At 41.9% G+C, this 19,953-nt stretch overlaps 1 protein-coding gene and 1 long non-coding RNA gene across 3 annotated transcripts in view; one reads left to right on the forward strand and one right to left on the reverse strand.

Moving 5' to 3' along the window:
- The window catches only part of LOC110493933 (copine-9), a 202,659-nt gene that overhangs the window by 46,851 nt on the left and 135,855 nt on the right, over positions 1 to 19,953 (forward strand). Inside the window, exon 4 of the mRNA XM_090205168.1 lies at positions 6,085 to 6,188. Coding sequence (XP_090061294.1) covers positions 6,085 to 6,188 — 104 coding nt within the window. The remainder of the gene's footprint in view (positions 1 to 6,084; positions 6,189 to 19,953) is intronic.
- The window catches only part of LOC149975888 (uncharacterized), a 53,114-nt gene continuing 38,528 nt past the window's right edge, over positions 5,368 to 19,953 (reverse strand). The window contains exons 2-3 of one of the 2 annotated variants that reach the window (XR_016487858.1): positions 8,334 to 8,419; positions 5,368 to 6,943 (exon numbers count right to left, since the gene is read on the reverse strand). This is a non-coding gene — a long non-coding RNA (uncharacterized LOC149975888). Of the gene's footprint in view, positions 6,944 to 8,266; positions 8,420 to 19,953 lie in introns of both variants that reach the window. The other variant, XR_016487859.1, reaches the window with a different exon arrangement.

Raw genomic sequence — 19,953 nt, forward strand, 5'->3', positions numbered from 1 at the left:
TCTCTCCCATCGTCTTGTCAAGGGACTCCATAATAAATCACAATTCTTGTCAGCCAGACACAGACAGGGAAGGCTTAACCATGCATGTGTGGGTGAAATGCTCTGTGACAGTCACATTGAGAAAAAGCCTCATACAAATAGAATTGGCAAAAGTCATTCACGATAAGTATTGTTTTGATCACCCAAAAATACGTTGGGAAGCGGTCCTTGAAAAGCTATTGGAACCTAAGGGACTAAAGCATAGGATATGTGAACAAGGAGTATTGTGATGTGCTCTCTCTCTCACTCCTCGGGATGTAAAAATAAATGAAAATGAATAGGATTTTGTGGGACCAGGGTTACACATGTCACCTTTTTTGTTGTTGTTGGTCCTGATGCGTTCCTATATCTCTCAGATGCATTTAGACACCAGACCATTCTTCCTTTTGGTTTATTTTTTGACTATCTGTTTTGCCATGTATCAATTTGTTATTCAATGCATTTCTATGGGCTAACAGCAGTAAGGCCAAATTCAATGTTTCATCAAATGTAAAGTGAAGTCGGAAGTTTACATACACTCAGTTTTTCACAATTCCTGACATTTAATCCAAGTAAAAATTCCCTGTCTTAGGTCAGTTAGGATCACCACATTATTTTAAGAATGTGAAATGTCAGAATAAAAGTAGAGAGAATTATTTATTTCAGCTTTTATTCCTTTCATCACATTCCCAGTGGGTCAGAGGTTTATATATACTCAATTATACACTCCTTGCTCGCGCACGCTTTTTCAGTTCTGCCCACACATTTTCTATAGGATTGAGGTCAGGGCTTTGTGATGGCCACTCCAATACATTGACTTTGTTGTCCTTAAGCCATTTTGCCACAACTTTGGAAGTATGCTTGGGGTCATTGTCCATTTGGAAGACCCATTTGCGACCAAGCTTTAACTTCCTGACTGATGTCTTGAGATGTTGATAATTTTCCTACCTCATGATGCCATCTATTTTGTGAAGTGCAGTAAATCACCCCCACAACATGATGCTGCCACCCCCGTGCCTCACGGTTGGGATGGTGTTCTTCGGCTTGCAAGCCTCTCCCTTTTTCCTCCAAAGATAATGATGGTCATTATGACCAAACAGTTCTATTTTTGTTTCATCAGACCAGAGGACAAAAAGTAAGATCTTTGTCCCCAAGTGCAGTTGCAAACAGTAGTCTGGCTTTTTTTATGCCGGTTTTGGAGCAGTGGCTTCTTCCTTGCTGAGCAGCCTTTCAGGTTATGTCGATATAGGACTTGTTTTAATGTGGATATAGATACTTTTGTACCGGTTTCCTCCAGCATCTTCACAAGGTCCTTTGCTGTTGTTCTGGGATTGATTTGCACTTTTCGCACCAAAGTACATTCATCTCTAGGAGACAGAACTTGAAATAAATCCACAGGTACACCTCCAATTGACTCAAATTATGTAAATGATCCTATCAGAAGCTTCTAAAGCAATGACATCACGTTCTGGAATTTTACAAGCTGTTTAAAGCCACAGTCAACTTAGTGTATGTAAACTTCTGACCCACTGGAATTGTGATACAGTGAAATAATCTGTCTGTAATCAATTGTTGGGAAAATTACTCGTCATGCACAAAGTAGATATCCTAACCAACTATCCTAGCCAAAACTATAGTTTGTTAACAAGAAGTTTGTGGTAGGTTGTGCGAGTGAGCAGATGATAACCTAAGTGTATGTAAACTTTCGGCTTCAACTGTATGCCTAAAATTCTAAATCAAATAGCTATATGATCCATGGCATGACCATTGTAAATCTTATATGTAAGCTTATTGCCCTCCTCAACTTTTTAAGTCACCAACCGCCAGTGTCTGAATTATAAACGTTTGATATTTACTCTTCCCAACTTTATTTTCTATTCACAGGTTATAAAATAACATATAGAATAAAGTTTCTCTTTCCACCCTTTAATTTCCCATAAAAGCATGATGAGCTCCTCAGTTTTTCTCTCAATCTATTTTCCAACACTATTTTAATAAATAAATCCATCTGGACAAAGGTTGGAGCCGAGACTAGACTTCACCATATGCCTCAATTTCCAAGTCTGCTTCCCTCCTTACCTCAGGCCATACTGCGGTGCAGTTTAATCACTGTGTGAAAGATGCCCACTATGGCTACCACTATAGCTACTGTACTGCTCTCTCACCCGTAAGAAATATGGGTCTCACCACCCTGGGTTTTGCTCGTGAGCAGGCAACTTTTGAAACATTTTGCAACACGAATCAAAAATAGGCATTTCAGGTTAGTCCCTCCCCGTTTCAGGATGTTTTCTTTCGTTTGATGCCAGATTAAAACAGAAGTGTAGATGGGTAGTAGAGGATGTGTGGAGGTAGTGTGGAATTGTGAAAGTTGGCTCAGGGGTTGTTTTGATGCAATTAGGTTAGCAGCAGAGATGTAATTTCTATGTCTAACGATATGGAACAAGATAATTAGTATTAGTTTCACCAGCAGCTCTGCAAAGCCAAGTTGACCCCAATCCAAAGCCAGTTAAACAATGTCAAGAACAATCCAAAACGCACAGGAACAAGTTTTTGGACCAGAACGACAAAGCCTTCAAAGCCGCTTATTCCTCGTTGAATTGTGTGTGTGAGTGTGTGTGTGTGAGTGTTTTTGTCCTTGTGGCAGGCAGGCAGGCTGTACAAGGGTGCTTCAAACTCCCCATTTGAAGCATCTCTTCTCTATCTCTTTCTCTTGTCTCCCTCGACGCTAAAGAGGCTTCATTAGGCCGACTCCAAAGCACCTGACTGCATTCAGAAACACACTGTGGGATGCCACAGCGATGCTAATGATGCTAACCTACTTTCTAACGAGTTCTTTCAGAATAACAATGATTTGCTCTCAATTCACAACCCACAGTGAGCGGCATGATAAGTGACATTCGGCGGCCACTCGTCTCATTTTGGAACACATTTTGGATCTCGGCGGTATCCTGTTCTCATGAGCTTCTCTCTCTCCCTGTTTTTCTCTCATTTTCTCTCTCTCTCTCTCTCTCTGTTCCACTTGCAGTCAAGATGGCTCATTATGAAGAGAGACTGAATAAAGAGACAAACTTTTCCACTGATTACCTCGAAGGCACTCTTCTTCTTCTCTCGTTGTCGTCGTACCCTGTGGCTCGTACTGTGATTATGTAGAAGGAGCTCTGTGCACCACTGTCAATCAGACATGTTAGGACAATGTTGTCTTATGTTATTCACTGTGTGACCAGCAGCATAACACATTGAAAGTGGGCAGGTGATGCATTGTGGGTCTCAGCTGTCACTGGAGATATGAAACATCACCAACTTCATAAACGGTGTAGGTAATAAATAGCTTACGTATTAAATGACATGGAAGAGGTAGTGTCTTGAATTATGATGGGTTATTTGACAGACCACATAACAGTCCCTCTTCGGAACGTGTCTCCATTTGCACCCGCGCTCTCTTGCCTCTACATCAACACCAACTGGTACGCTAACTCCAGCTCAGTGGAAGTGTCGACCCGCTGTTCACCAGTCTTGGAATACCCGATGGTCAAATGTCGACCTTTCAACCTCCCGAGGGAGTTTTAAGCTGTTGTCCTGACTGTTGTATACATTCCATCTCAGGACAAGGAAAATAACACGCTGGCACTTAACGAACTGTATTAACAAGCAAGAAAACCTACATCCAGAGGCTGCTTTTCTGGTTGCTGGAAATGTTTAGTCCGCGTCACTAAGACAGGTGATGCCCATCTTCCATCAACACATCTTCAATGCCACCAGGGGCCGATAAAGTCCTAGACCACTGTTTTTTTATTCTCAAGCAAGCAAACAAGGCCCTCCCTCGTCTGCCATTCGGCAAATCAGATCATGAATCCGTACGCCTGCTTCCTGTTTACAAGCAGAAACTCAAACAGGAAGTACCCGTGACTCGTTCCGTTGAGAAATGGACACCAGAATCAGATATTATGCTACAGGACGGCTTTGCTAGAGCTGAGTGGTATGTACTGTATTTCGAGACTTCGCCAATCACATTAACAAGCTAACCACCTCCAATACTGGCTTCATTAGACAATGTATTAAGTTTGCCTCACACACACACACACACACACACACATACTCACTCTATCATCTGCTCACTCACACAGAATATGCACATACTGTACATTCATACTGACTCTATATACACTCACACCCACTCACATACAATCTGCTGCTACTCTGTTTATGTTATATCCTGTTGCTTAGTCACCGTACCCCTATACATATCTACCTCCATCACTCCAGTATCCCTGCACATTGTAAATATGGTACTTGAACTGACCCTGTATACAGTATGCTCACTTACTTATTGCGTTCTTCATATTACTTCTTATTTCTTGTGTGTTTTCTCTAGTATGACATTTTTATTGATTATTGCATTGTTGGGTTTTAAATTTTGAGTTAGCAAGAAAGGAATTTCACTGTACTTGTGCATGTGACATTTAACTTTAAACTTAAGGACCCAGACAGTTGTTAATATATAGCGTGCGCACACACACACACACACACACACACACACACACACACACACACACAGTATATACACTGAGTATACAACACATGCTCTTTCCGTGACATAGACTGACCAGGTGAATCCAGGTGAAAGCTGTGATCCCTTATTGATGTCACTTATTAAATATTTTTCAATCAGTGTAGATGGAGGGAATGAGACAGGTTAAATAAGGATTTTTAAGCCTTGAGACATGAATTGTGTATGCGTGCCAATCAGAGGGTGAATGGGAAAGACAAAATATTTAAGTGCCTTTGAACAAGGTATGATAGTAGGTACCAGGTGCACCGGTTTGTGTCAAGAACTGCAATGGTGCTGGGTTCTTAATGCTCAACCGTGTGTACCAAGAATGGCCCACCACCCAAAGGACATCCAGTCAACTTTACACAACTGTGGGAGTCAACATCAGCCAGCATCCCTGTGGTACGCGTTCAACACCTTGTAGAGTCCATGCACCGATTAATTGAGGCTGTTCTAAGGGAAAAGGGCAGGGATGCAACTCAATATTAGGAAGGTGTTCTTAATGATTGGCATACTCAGTTTATATACTACAGGGCCATGCTCCTTCTGAGTATCGACTGTCTTAATAAGCAGTGAGGGATGAAACAAGAGTGATACAACTGCAAGTCAAAAGCCGCCCTCTCTTACACCTCTCCCTCCCCGCCCCCGCCTCCTCTTCGCCACCACCACCCTTCTTCCCCAACCCCCTCGACACCTCCTGACGCTCATACCACCAATCGATCCCTCACTACTTGTCATGTCATCCACCACGCTCAACCAACGCACGCACACACAAACACAGAACAAAGCGACAGGAAGAGTTGTCTTATAAATCTATTGATTTTGCTGCTCTTTCATGCTGCTGACATATGAAATGAATTCAAATCTGTAGATCTGTCCTTTATGGATGACACTTTTGAGTATAGCGTTTTTGGACACCGGTCATCAATCTTCCAAGTTTCCATCAATACCAGCTACATGCTACAGCACTTCTTGCTTCTCTCCTCCCACCTGTTTGTCAGGCAGAACACAGATCATTAGCTCTTCTCTGCTGCCAGAGAGCATGATGGAACATTGGGACAGCGAATGCACATTTTCCAGCAAAGCGGCTCACTTAATATTTAGTTTCGTAGTGCAGCAACAAACTTTGTGATTTGATATAACACAAAAATACATCAAAAGTTGCTCCAGCCAGAGACAACAACAACAAAAAATATAGAGGATAAAACACAATAAAGCCTGAATGCTGAAGTCGAGGACTTCAGCATTCAAGGAGAAGCTGAGAAAGCACTGATTGATTACTATGATAATCAATGATGATTCTGGTTTGACAGGTGAGTGGAATTCATTCCCCATTCTTAACCACGCTAAGGGTGTTGGATATGTGCTGCAGGCGGCAGCTTTACTAGCCAGACCAGCCTCAGGCACAATTATTTAGGCATTCTGAATATGTTTTCAAGCCATCAAGTAACAATGATGATGTGACCTCTTACAGTATTGCCTCATTTCTCTCTTTCTCTCTTCCCATTCCGGAGCAGTTTGGCCGAACGGAAGTGATTGAGAACACGCTGAACCCGGACTTTGTGCGGAAGTTTGTCCTGGATTTCTTCTTCGAGGAGAAGCAGAATCTTCGCTTTGATGCGTAAGTGGAGACCTCGTTTCACTCTTTCCCTATATTCCATTCCTCCTCTTGTTTTCCTTCCCCTCCTCTCTTTTATACTCCTGTCCATCAGACAATGACTCTAGAGGTTTCATTAGCCATGTTCACTCCTCCACTCTTAATAATCTCTTGACTTACTAAAGGTCCAATTCAATCAAACCAGGGTCGTGTTCAGTTGGGCACATCGTAGCAAAACATTTTGCAACAGACAATGAAAATCGGTGTTCTTATTAGGCAAGCACAGGTAGTACATCCCTGTTTCACATCGATAAGAAGACATGTAGACCAATATGATCCTCTCACCTCTATGTACCACTGTACTTATGACATTTACAGCATTAACATAATTTTATTGTTTAAGAACGTTGAATCAAAAGCGCATTCTTGCAGCATTTTGCAGGATAATTACTTTTTGACTTATCTGGAAAAGTCTGACCGCTAAAGTTAGGTCCCTATAAAGTTAAAGTCAACAAACTACTTTCAAACCAACATTATAGCTCCCATTTGCCTGAAATCCACTCCCAGCTCTCTCTCCACTGCGAAGGCAGCTCACAGTAGAAGCCAGGGTTGGAGTGAGTTGCGGGCTGTTGTGGGATGTTACTGTCCAAACTTCACTTCTCCCCCAGAGAAGGGGGGATCGATAGCCTCAGCAGGAGGCCGGAGGAGGAGAAGAGGAGAAGAGCAGAGGCCCCAGCGTGGGGCAGGTTGAGGTAGCCGGGGCCGAACCACCCCCAGATCTGTCACATTGATTAAACCACGCACACACACACACACACACACACACACACACACACACACACACACACACACGATCAATACCGCCGTCAAAACACCAACCGATCACCACTGCCAGATCCAACACGCAGACAGAAAGCATTAGTCAAACAAGGAAAGGCAAATAATGTAACAGAAGGTTGATACCAGTGTAGTCGGAAGGCATACAACAGCGGTTGTTGTATTTCGTTCAAATCTTGTCAAGCAGGAGGAAGAAAGTCAAACATTATAAGAAAAAATTATCTTTGTCATAAGAGGAGGAGCCGACAAAAGATGTGCTTTTAAAGAGAGTTGCATATAAAAAAAACAGTACTCTTCAGAATCAGAATTGCACAAAGTCACATGGATCATAATAACATCAGGTCTTCAGGTCTATTGTCCACTGTGCAGGAATAGATTGAAGAGGGTTTCATCAGTCTTTTCCTAAATTGAGTGATGGCGGTTATATGTGCTGGAGGTGAGTGTGGGGGTTGTGTTGGAAATATTCTCCTCTCCATGGCAAGAGGAAGGAGTGGGACGAGCCCTATCAGAGAGGAGTGAGAACAAACACTTTACACCAGCCTTGATCCTGCTCCCATTGATTCACACACACACACACACACACACACACACACACACACACACACACACACACACACACACACACACACTAGGCTATATACACCATCTACAGTTAATATTACACACAACAAATATACAGTGAACTTTATATTATGAACATAGTTTTAGGATTTTCTGTCCGTTTGGGGTCTCCACATGACTTCTTAGTCATAATCTCTAGCAAATGACTCCCTAGGGGTTGTGTAAATCCATGTGTGCAGTGTCCCTAATAGGACAGATCTTTGGTCTGGGATTGGAAGAATTTGGTTCATTACCTAATTGGGTGTGGACAGTGATCGAGTGAGTTTAGTAAGAAATGCATGCACACACACATGGAAAGCCAGGTGCATACACACGCACACACACACACACCCACACCCACACAGCCAAGCACATCGACACATGCTGCCAACACACATAAACATACACACGCACACACACACACACACCCACACCAACACAGCCAAGCACATCGACACATGCTGCCAACACACATAAACACATATGCCACTGTCACACATACCACAGTCAAAATTCAATATACTGTAATTGGATAATAACAGAATTTCAAAGTCCTTGTATTATTTTTAGGACAGGATAGGAGCAGAAGAAGGGAGACAACGTAGAGGGAGCGGAAATGCGTAGGGTTTGTGCAGGGATTGAATCAGGATCCCCGTCAAAAGTACCGTTTATGGTTCCATTGGCGAGAGTGTTACCCACTCAACCAGACACCCCCGTCCAGACAAGTCTTACCGGCACAGGCACATGCACACGTTGAGTTCTCTGGCAAACCCCTTCCCCTGGGAAAGCAGCCATGCTTTGAGATGAGTCCTAGTCTCCTGTGGAAAATAAATCAATAGAGGTGAATTATTCAGTAATACAATTACACACAGACACTCACTCACTCACACACACACGCACAGTACAGCACAAGACTGACTGACTGTTACTCTTGGCTGTCACACATTTTCTTTGCTGACAGGCTGATCCGCATCTCGGATCATCTCTGATCATCTCTGATGTTGTCCTTCACACAACAAAGATCCTCACATTTTTTGGCTCCCGAGTGGCGTAGCAGTCTAAGGCACTGCATTTCAGTGCAAGAGGCGTCACTACCGTCCCTGGTTCAAATCCAGGCTGTATCACATCCGGCCGTGATTGGGAGTCCCATAGGGCGGCGCTGTCACACCCTGACCTTAGAGAGCCTGTTTATTTCTCTATTTGGGTGGGCATTCTAGTTTTCTATTTCTTTTTTGGCCGGGTATGGTTCCCAATCAGAAGCAGCTGTCTATCGTTGTCTCTGATTTGGAATCATACTTAGGCAGCCTGTTTTTCACCTGAGTTTGTGGGATCTTGTTTTTGTTCAGTTACTGTGTAGCCTGCAGAACGTTACGTTCGTTTATCTTTTGTTGTTTTTGGGTGTTCATCTAAAATAAAGAAAGATGTACACTTTCCACGCTGCTTTGGTCTCATTCCGACGACAGACGTAACAGGCGCACAATTAGCCCAGAGTTGTCTGGGTTTGGCCGGGGTAGGCCATCATTGTGAATAAGAATTTGTTCTTAACCAACTTGCCTAGTTAAATAAAGGTTCAATAAAAATAATATATATGTTATATATATTTTTTTACTTCAGACTTAAAACATCTTCAAATGTCACACTTAAAAGTGCAATCTCACCTCTGGCAGCTGAAAACCCCCTAAAGTGGCAACCTGAAGATTCCCTAACAACAGGAGTAAATTCCCTAACAACAGGAGTGACGCTTCACATTAATGAATGTGCCCTAATTAGTGTACTAATGTGGTTTGCTAATATGTGATGGATTGATGGCTCATTAACGGCTAGCGCGTGTGCTACATAAATCAAATCAAAGATTATTGGTCGCGTACACAGTTTAGCAGATGTTATAGAGGGTGCAGCGAAATGCTTGTGTTACTTGTAACAGTGCAGTAAAATGTCAAACAAGGACACAAATAATCAAAAGTTTGAAACAAGAAATCAAGAACAGGTGCTACATACAGATGTAGGAGCTTAATTTGAGCCAGTTGGCTTCAGCAGGAAAATAATCCTGCAGCAATTGGAAATGTGAATTATTATGTGGATAATAATTAATGAACATTTTTTGTAGAGCTTTTCCTAGGTATCTGTTTGAGTTTTTACTCTGTTTGTTCAGAACATAACAAGGGGTTGATACATTTTTTGTAGAGCTTTTCCTAGGTATCTGTTTGAGTTTTTACTCTGTTTGTTCAGAACATAACAACATACATTTTTTGTCAGTGCAAATCAAATGTGACATTTTAAAGTGAAAATTACAAACATTATAAGCCTTTTTAAACCTCGAATACACTACAAGTTTGCTGTTCAGGGAAGTTATCAGCAACAAAAGAGTGATCAGATGAAGATCCTACATCTGTAAGTGCCTGTCGCAAAGTACAAAAGTGTGTCACCATATTTCCTACCCCGTGAACTGGAAATGGGGTCAACACGGTAGTTAAAAGGATTAGCCCCTTTTTTTTCAATTTTCGCCTAAAATGACATACCCATAATTGGACAGTGCAGTTAGGTTAACAAGAATTTAAGCTTTCTGCCAATATCAGATATGTCTATGTCCTGGGAAATGTTCTTGTTACTTACAACCTCATGCTAATTGCATTAGTCTACGTTAGCTCAACCGTCCCATGGAAGGGACACCGATCCTGAAGAAGATTTATTAACCACCAGTGCAATAAAGTCAATTTATTACGATGTTCACGACGTGGTGGTAGACTAAGGGCATTGATGTGCGTAAATGGCACCACCGAGAATAATGACTCATCATGTTCGGTGACGGAGAAAGATAATTATTGTGGCACATCTTGTGACCTTTTGGTGCTCCTCAATCAATAGCATGTTGATGAAACACTGGCCATGAAACACTGGCCATGGATCTTCAAGGCACCAGGGGAGCGCTGCAGCTGTGGTCTCCCTGATAAGGGGTCACAAGAGGTGGCTCCAATAACAGGGAGAGATCCCCTGGCGGAGGTGGATGAATAATTTAACCACCCCCTTCCCTCTAGAGATTATTTTTAGCATCTGAATCACAATAGATAGCGAAGATAGATAGTGCTGTGGAGGTACTGTAAGGGCTTCGAGATATGGATGGAGATAAGGGACTACATGGATTACCCCAAGGGAGTTGTATATATTAGAATGAGCCCATTTGATCTGGTCATTGAAGTTGAAATATGAGTCTCATTCGATAGGGGAATCAAATCCACACATTAATGAATAAATTCCGAGCTGTACTATACACTTGGAAACTAGATGTAACAGGTTATCTAATCTATACATACTTGTTTTTATTTCTACCTTTCAATCTGATTTGATTTGCAAAGGTAGACAATATCCTTTTCTCTTGTATTTCTAAAGGAATCATTGAATAGAAGAAGAGTGGGAGAGAGAGTCAGTTACGTCACAGAAAGGCTTCCCACTCTGTTATATCTAGTGTATCACTGTATATCAAGGCTATGAGAGGCATAGGAAAAATATAAAATATATATAATACTGTCTATGATGCTCAGCCGTATCCTGTAGATGTTTCAAGATAGGCATGGGGCCCACTGATGTGCGTGACTCCTGTCTTTATTTGCCATACCTTTCCTGAATTATGAGGATCCTATCCTCAGGTCAATTACCTTGCGTTCCGAGAAGTAGCTGTGTTCTTTTGAAAAGAGAACTCAGCTACTCATCGAGCGGTGAGAACAGAGAAGCAAAGGTACGTCATCCGTCTCTCCCAAGTCAAATGACTTGTCAAAAGTGTAGGGGAGTTCACACAATTTTCTTCCATTTACAGTAGATAATATTGGAAATTACCATGACTGTCTGATGCAGAAGTAGAGAAGGATAGAAAACAAAATGGAAGATGAAAGAATTTTGAAGAAGTTCAGGTCAGAAAGATAGTGTTTTGTTTTTTAACATCTTGCTGAGAGAGAGTTGGAAGTAACACTATCCTTGGAAGGTTGCCTTCTAGGCATAAAACAGACGCTTTTCAATACAATAGTACAGGGGAATCTATCAAATCGATCTCAAGCTACCAGTAGCTCACAGCCCACCTCTGAGTAGCTTGCCAAACATTTCAGAGAAGTACATGAATTTTTCACATTCCACGCAAACTGTCATAAACAAATCTTCCACCGCTAAAAATAAATCAGACGCTGCAAGCTACTGCCTAATATCGAACCAAAGCCCAATTTACATTATCACACCCCTGGTTACCCACTATTGGTTTAAAAATCCAAACATAACGGGGCGTAGTGAGCAAATGTAGAAGGTCACATTTTTCCGAGCTCCTGAAGAAATTGCATTTATTTAATACTTTCTTTGCGCTTTGACCCATAAATAAAGTTAAGCGGAGTCACTGACAAAAGAGAAAACACTAGGCCCAAGACCAGGAGCTCGAGTTCTTCAACAAGTGGGGGCATCAACTCCTCCCCTCGGGTTGGCAAAAAAAACACAGATGATTTCAAGGCCGGGATTCTTGCTGCCCTCAGAGCGGAAATTTAATCTAAACTCAAGTCGGAAACTCAAGGAGGCGCTCAGTGAGGACTTTAATTGAATTAACAAGTCGGAGTTACAAGCAGTCAAAAATGAACTCGCAAAGCATGCAGCAATAGTTCTTACTGAACTGGAAACAGTTAAGAAAAATGTCTCCGACATGGAACAAGGCTTGTCAATATGCTGAGACGACACGACTACGCTACAAACCACGGTTAAGAAGCCTCTCAACTGATGTGGCTAGCCTTAAGGAACATTGCATACATTTACAAGGTTATCTGCGAAGATCCAATATCAGGATAATGTTGGTAGCTGAGGACCCGGGCTCAAGTTCTACTTCATCGGTCACAAAGTTATTGAAGGAAGCCCTCACATTGGATAAAGATGTCCTTGTAGACCGCTCACATCGGGGGTTTCAAGCATAAAAGCCTGCCGGAAAACCTTGCGTCATTGTGGCTAAACTACACTACTATCTGGATTGTATTGGTGTCCTTCGGTGTGCAAGAGAATTTGGCCCACGTCGATGCAATGGAGCACCCATCTCTATCTTCCCAAGGGGCATAGCTGAATGTTCACCTATTTGGAGATTAGGGTAATGGACGAATGTGTCTACCACTGCAGACTCAGTCTCTCGTTTGTAGACACTGTATAGCATTGCCAGTGGTATCAGTTGCTATTGTTATTATTAGGTAACGTTAGTGCCTTAGTTCTGGTGAGTCAGTTCTCTTTTTGTTTTAAAATTGTATTTTATTACCATGAAGCTGCTCATTTCTATTTATCGATGGTACCCGTATCCAAGGTAGATAACCTAATGATAGAACTGTAATAGAACTTATGTCATTTCTTTAAAGACGTTGCTGCTAATTTAGTGGTATTGCTGTAATATGTGATTTATGAAATGTTTTATATTTACTTTTAAAACAGCCTAGTTTTGAGTTGTAAATAAATATTTCTTATTTATTTCTTATGTGCAACTTGTTTTAAATCCTTCACTATTTCAGCATGGCTCTCTACTCGATAGGTTTAGTGTTCCCCACTGCAAGCACATTATGTGTGAATATCTTTGCGAGGGGATTAGCGGTTACCTTGTTCAATAGGTGACCAGGGTAGGTTTTCTTTTTCATACCAGAGTATTGTTTGTTTACATTTTTTCTTCTTCTTCAACTTTTGGTTTTTTTATTTGCTATTTTTGGAATGGATCAGTTGTTATTGTAATCTGGCATCTATCCTCCCCCCCCCCCCCCTGACTTTACATGGCTAGGCCTAATATCATGAGAGGGACAGCTGGTTGCTCGGTCACTTTTGATAGCTGGATTGTTACATCTTTAAATCACCCAATGAAAACGTAAAAGGGTTATTTCTCATGTAAATCATTTTAAAGTACAGTTCCAGTCAAAAGTTTGGACACACCTACTCATTCTGTCATGGTTCCACCTGTCACCAGAGGGTGCCAGAAACCGTCCTAGAGATATTAACGACACTCAGGTGTGTCCAATTGACTCGTTTTGATTTCCCTGTTAAAAGATGTGTGTTTTCTGTTGTCCTTTTCAGAAGCTTGAATTGTTTACTGTGTGTGGTTGTTTCCTGAGGAAGTTGTCGAGACGTGTTTTTTGTTGTTGTTTTTTTTCAAGTGTACTGTGTTCCTGTGGCTACCGTTTCTCAATTAAGTATTATGTTTATCTTTAACCACTGATTCCTCGACTGATCTCTTCTCTGCACCTGGGTCCAACCTTACCACGTCACACATTCAAGGATTTTTCTTTTTTTTTTACTATTTTCAACATTGTAGAATAACAGTGAAGACATAAAAACTATGAAATAACACATGGAATCATGTAGTTAAACAAATCAAAATATATTTTAAATTCTTCATAGTAGCCTCCATTTGCCTTGATGACAGGTTTGCACAGTCTTGGCATTCTCTCAACTAGCTTAACATGGAATGCTTTTCCAAAAGTGAAGGAGTTCCCACATATGCTGAGCACTTGTTGGCTGCTTTTCCTTCACTCTGCAGTCCAACTCATCCCAAACCATCTCAATTGGGTTGAGTTCGGGTGATTGTTGAGGCCAGGTCACTCAGCAGGCCATTTCATTATTGTAGTAGGAAGACTGTATAATACACCTGTTATCTTGGCTAACATTTATGTACCAAATTAGGATAACAGTTCATTCTTCACAGCTGTATTTTCTCGATTACCAAATATGGACACACCACATAATACTAGGTGGTGATATGAATTGTGTACTGTCGCCCAATCTGGATTGTAGCTCTCCGAAGGTATCATCTTCATCAAAGACACAATCCACAATTCAGCTATTTCTTAAGACATATGGCATATCTGATGCGTGGCATTTCTGGAGTCCCACAGCTAGGGAGTATTCTTTTTTTCTCACCAGTTCACAAGACCTTCTCACATATCAACTACTTGGTGTGATTACCAAGCTATAGTCATTTTGGATCATTCTCCTCTTTCTATGAAACTACTTATACCAAATACAAAGCCTAATTATCGCCCTTAGCGGCATAACTCACTACTGCTACCAAAAGATACCATTGTTGCTTTCATATAATCTCAAATTGAGCTATTTCTCGAGCTTAATCAAACCCCATATAATGTCAACTCGACAATCTGAAAATGTAATTAGTAAATCTCTATACAAAAATGATGAACATGGAGAGAAATCAGGGAAAATGCTAGCACACCAGCTGCGTCAGAGAACCGCAAATCAAACCGTACCTGAGATAACTGACGAGATGGGAAAACAAATGTATTGATAATTTAGAGGTCTAGTCATGATTTCATAATTTTTACACTCTGGAATCTGCTGGTAATGTTACCTTACTCAACACCTTCTTTGAGAACTAAGATATTCCTACAGTTGAACCTGAGATAGCTGCTGAATTAGAAGATCAGTTCTCTGTAGAAGAGATTGTATTAGCAATTAAATCTATGCAGTGTGGTAAATCCCCTGGATTTTCCCAGCGAATTCTTAAAATTATGTTCAGATCAACTCTCTCCTCTCTTGCTTTCCATATGAGGAATCATTCTCCTCAAATGCTTTACCCTCAACAATGAGACAAGCATGTATTTAACTTGTTCGGAAAAAGGCAAAAAAAACCTCTCGATAGTGGTTCATATAGGCCAATTTCTTTACTGAATAACCAAGTAAAGTTACTTTCTAAGATGATTGCCTGCCGTTTTGAGTCAGTCCTTCCCTCCATTATCTTTACAGATCAAACTGGTTTCATAAAAAAATGGTCATTATTTTTTCAACATCAGACGTCTTTATAACATACTTGATATGTTTACTCCTCCCCTATGGCTCCCCTAACACACAAATAATAACAAAAAATACCTTTCATCCCATTTCCAACAAAAAAGGGTTGTCCTCTATCCCCTCAGCTGTTTGCCATCGTAATTGATCCTTTTTGCCATAACAATACGTAATAACACCACTATCAAAGGTATTTGAAGAGGGGGCTTAGCGCATACAATTTCACTCTACGCAGATGACATGCTATTATACAGTGGGGCAAAAAAGTATTTAGTCAGCCAAGTTCTCCCACTTAAAAAGATGAGAGGCCTGTAATTTTCATCATAGGTACACTTCAACTATGACAGACAAAATTAGAAAAAAAAATCCAGAAAGCCACATTGTAGGATTTTTAATGAATTTCTTTGCAAATTACAGGGGAAAATAAGTATTTGGTCACCTACAAACAAGCAAGATTTCTGGCTCTCACAGACATCTAACTTCTTCTTTAAGAGGCTCCTCTGTCCTCCACTCATTACCTGTATTAATGGCACCTGTTTGAAACTTGTTATCAGTGTAAAAGACACCTGTCCACAACCTCAAACAGTCACACTCCAAACTCCACTATGGCCAAGACCAAAGAGCTGTCAAAGGACACTGGAAACACAATTGTAGACCTGCACCAGGCTGGGAAGACTGAATCTGCAATAGGTAAGCAGCTTGGTATGAAGAAATCAACTGTGGGAGCAATTATTAGGAAATGGAACACATACAAGACCACTGATAATCTCCCTCGATCTGGGGCTCCACGCAAGATCTCACCCCGTGGGGTCAAAATGATCACAAGAACGGTGAGCAAAAATCCCAGAACCACACGGCGGGACCTAGTGAATGACCTGCAGAGAGCTGGGACCAAAGTAACAAAGCCTACCATCAGTAACACACTACGCCGCCAGGGACTCAAATCCTGCAGTGCCAGGCGTGTCCCCCTGCTTAAGCCAGTACATGTCCAGGCCCGTCTGAAGTTTGCTAGAGAGCATTTGGATGATCCAGAAGAAGACTGGGAGAATGTCATATGGTCAGATGAAAACAAAATATAACTTTTTGGTAAAAACTCAACTGATCGTGTTTGGAGGACAAAGAATACTGAGTTGCATCCAAAGAACACCATACCTACTGTGGAGCATGGGGGTAGAAACATCATGCTTTGGGGCTGTTTTTCTGCAAGGGACCAGGAGGACTGATCCGTGTAAAGGAAAGAATGAATCGGGCCATGTATCATGAGATTTTGAGTGAAAACTTCCTTCCATCAGCAAGGGCATTGGAAATATAACGTGACTGGGTCTTTCAGCATGACAATGATCCCAAACACACCGCCCGGGCAACGAAGGAGTTGCTTCGTAAGAAGCATTTCAAGGTCCTGGAGTGGCCTAGCCAGTCTCCATATCTCAACCCCATAGAAAATCTTTGGAGGGAGTTGAAAGTCCGTGTTGCCCAGCAACAGCCCCAAAACATCACTGCTCTAGAGGAGATCTGCATGAAGGAATGGGCCAAAATACCAGCAACAGTGTGTGAAAACCTTGTGAAGACTTACAGAAAACGTTTGACCTCCGTCATTGCCAAACAAAGGGTATATAACAAAGTATTGAGATAAACTTTTGTTATTGACCAAATACTTATTTTCCACCATAATTTGCAAATAAATTCATAAAAAAATCCTACAATGTGATTTTCTGGATTTTTTTTCTCATTTTGTCTGTCATAGTTGAAGTGTACCTATGATGAAAATTACAGGCCTCTCATCTTTTTAAGTGGGAGAACTTGCACAATTGGTGGCTGACTAAATACTTTTTTGCCCCACTGTATATGTCTGACCCTTTACAGACATCCAGGTTCTACTAAAAACATTTGGTCAAATTTCCAGGTATAAGGTTAATCTACAAAAAAGTGAATTGACGCCTATTAATCCTTCTGCCATGCAAACTTATTTTAGTCATGTGCCTTTCAGAGTGACTACACATAAATTGAAATATTTGGGAATTTGGGTCACACACAAGTTCTCTATAAAGCCAAATTCCCTCCCTTGAAACGTCGCCTGAAACAGAATTTTGAACGCTGGGATTTACTAAATATTTTTTGGGGCGTAAGAATTTACCCTGTTAAAATTACTGTATTACCTAAGTTGTTATACTTATTTCAATGTATTCCTATCTTTCTGACAAAATATTTGTATTTTTATCTCCATAGATAAAACTGATATCTGCTTTTATCTGGAATTAGAAAAACCCTTGGATAAGTAAGAGTGTATTGCAGAGATCTCATCCCCAGGGTGGTCTAGCACTTCAAAGCTTTCAATATTATTTCTGGGCAGCTATATAATCCTTCTATATTGGATGACAGAAATCCCTGATGTTGCAGGCCTGAAATGGTTGACCTTGGAGATCTCATCCTGTGGCCCCACCTCCTTAGCTGCCTTACTCCTGAGTGGTGCAGTGGTCTAACGCACTGCATCTCATTGCTAGAGATGTCACTACAGACCCTGGTTCGATTCCAGGTTGTATCACAACCGACCCGGATTAGGAATCACATAGGGCAGCGCACAATTGGCCAAGCATAATTCGGGCTAGGGTTTGGTCGGGGTAGGACGTCATTGTAAATAAGAATTTGTTCTTAACTAACTTTCCTAGTGTAACGGCAGATTTCCTCCTCTTCGTCTGAAGAGGTGTAGCAAGGATCAGACCAATACGCAGCGTGGTAAGTGTCCATGCCGATTTTAATAAGAAAAGCCTGAACTCTATGAAATACAAAACAATAAACGATAACGTGAAATAAACCAAACCGAAACAGTCTCGTGTGAAACAAACACTGACACAGGAAACAAACACCCACAAAACAACAATGAAACCCAGGCTACCTAAGTATGATTCTCAATCAGAGACAACTAACGACACCTGCCTCTGATTGAGAACCATACTAGGCCAAAACAGAAACCAAACATAGAAACACAAAACATAGCTAGCCCACCCCAACTCACGCCCTGACCATACTAAATAAAGACAAAACAAAGGAAATAAAGGTCAGAACGTGACACCTAGTTAAATAAAGGTTTAAAAAAATACACTGCTCAAAACTTGCATTAGCTGAACCTGTTTAAATACACAAAAAACCCTATTGTGAAACATTCTCAAAAAATCTGAAAACCTTTCAAGTGATCGTTTGTTCTCAGTGAATTTCCCCTCTAGATTCTATTAAACTCACACAATCTGGATTCCCTGAACTCTCTTAAGAACCAATGGGAAGAGGATTTAGCTGAGTATGCTTCAGATAATAAATTCTTAATCTATATGTCTAAGACATGCTGTAATTCAATTTAAAATAGTTTTTATTTCATTGTTATTTTTGTATTTCTTTTTTAATCACGCCTCCCCTTGCTCCCCGTCCCTGGCACTCGTAGGCGCCTGGCTCCCCAGCATTACGCACACCTGCCTTCCCCCTGTCACGTGCATCAGCAATTATTGGACTCACCTGGACTCAATCGCCTGTTTATTTCCTCCCCTATATTTAATTTCCCCAGCTCTGTTCCCCGCTGCTGCCTTAATGTTCGTATGCCGTTCTTACCTGTGTGCTGATGCTGTTTCTGTCTTGTTACCTGTCTGTTTCGCATTATATGTTCATCTCCCTGTACCTGCTTCTCCAGCGTCGGTTCTATCAGAATGCAGCAGCCATTAAACAAAGTATCGGGGAGTGCTGGCTTCAGGGGGTGCCTATGCCAGCTCGACGGGCTGTCTTGAGAGCTTTCTTGCCCCAGTTGGCTCGGAAGGTGCCCATCCCACGTCAGGCCTCAGCCGGATCCGCAGGGTTTTATGCCTCAGCCGGCTAACCAGGCGTCTACGCTTCAGCCGGCTCATCAGGCTCCCATGTTCCGGCAGGATCATCAGGCTGTCACGCCTCAACCGGGTCGTCAGGCTCTCATGCCTCAGCCGGTTTGCCAGGCTCCCACGCCTTTGCCGGTTCGTCGGGCTGTTACGTCCCAACCGGCTGGTCCAGTGCCCAGGCCTGTCAGACTCCCCAGGTGGCATCCCTAGAGAGGGGGGTACTGTTACGCCTGCCCCTGCTCCCCCTCCCTGGCTCTCGAAGACGCCAGGCTCCCCAGCATTACGAACTCCTGCCACCATCAGTACGCACACCTGCCTTCCCCCCGTCACGTGCACCAGCGATTATTGGACTAACCTGGACTCAATAACATGCTTATTACCTCCCCTATATTTGGGGGGAGGTAATCCCCGTACCTGCTTCTCATCTCCAGCATCGGTTCTATCAATTTACAATGACGTCCTACCCCGGCCAAACCCAGATGACGCTGGGCCAATTGTGCGCCGCCCGATGGGACCCCCAAAAATGTTTTTTCAAACATAACACAATATCTGCCAATTAATTTCCAGCAATATCGCCCGTCTGTCTGTGTGGTGTGCGCATTTGTATATCACTTTGTGTGTAGCCAGTTAGTAATGCTCATATTCTGTCATGTTCGTCATAATGAGGAGACCACAAAAGTTTTCAATAACAAAAGTTTATCTCAATACTT

This window comes from Oncorhynchus mykiss, chromosome 17, assembly GCF_057628025.1.
Source record: "Oncorhynchus mykiss isolate SJ-2025 chromosome 17, ASM5762802v1, whole genome shotgun sequence".
Taxonomy (NCBI): Eukaryota; Metazoa; Chordata; class Actinopteri; order Salmoniformes; family Salmonidae; genus Oncorhynchus; species Oncorhynchus mykiss.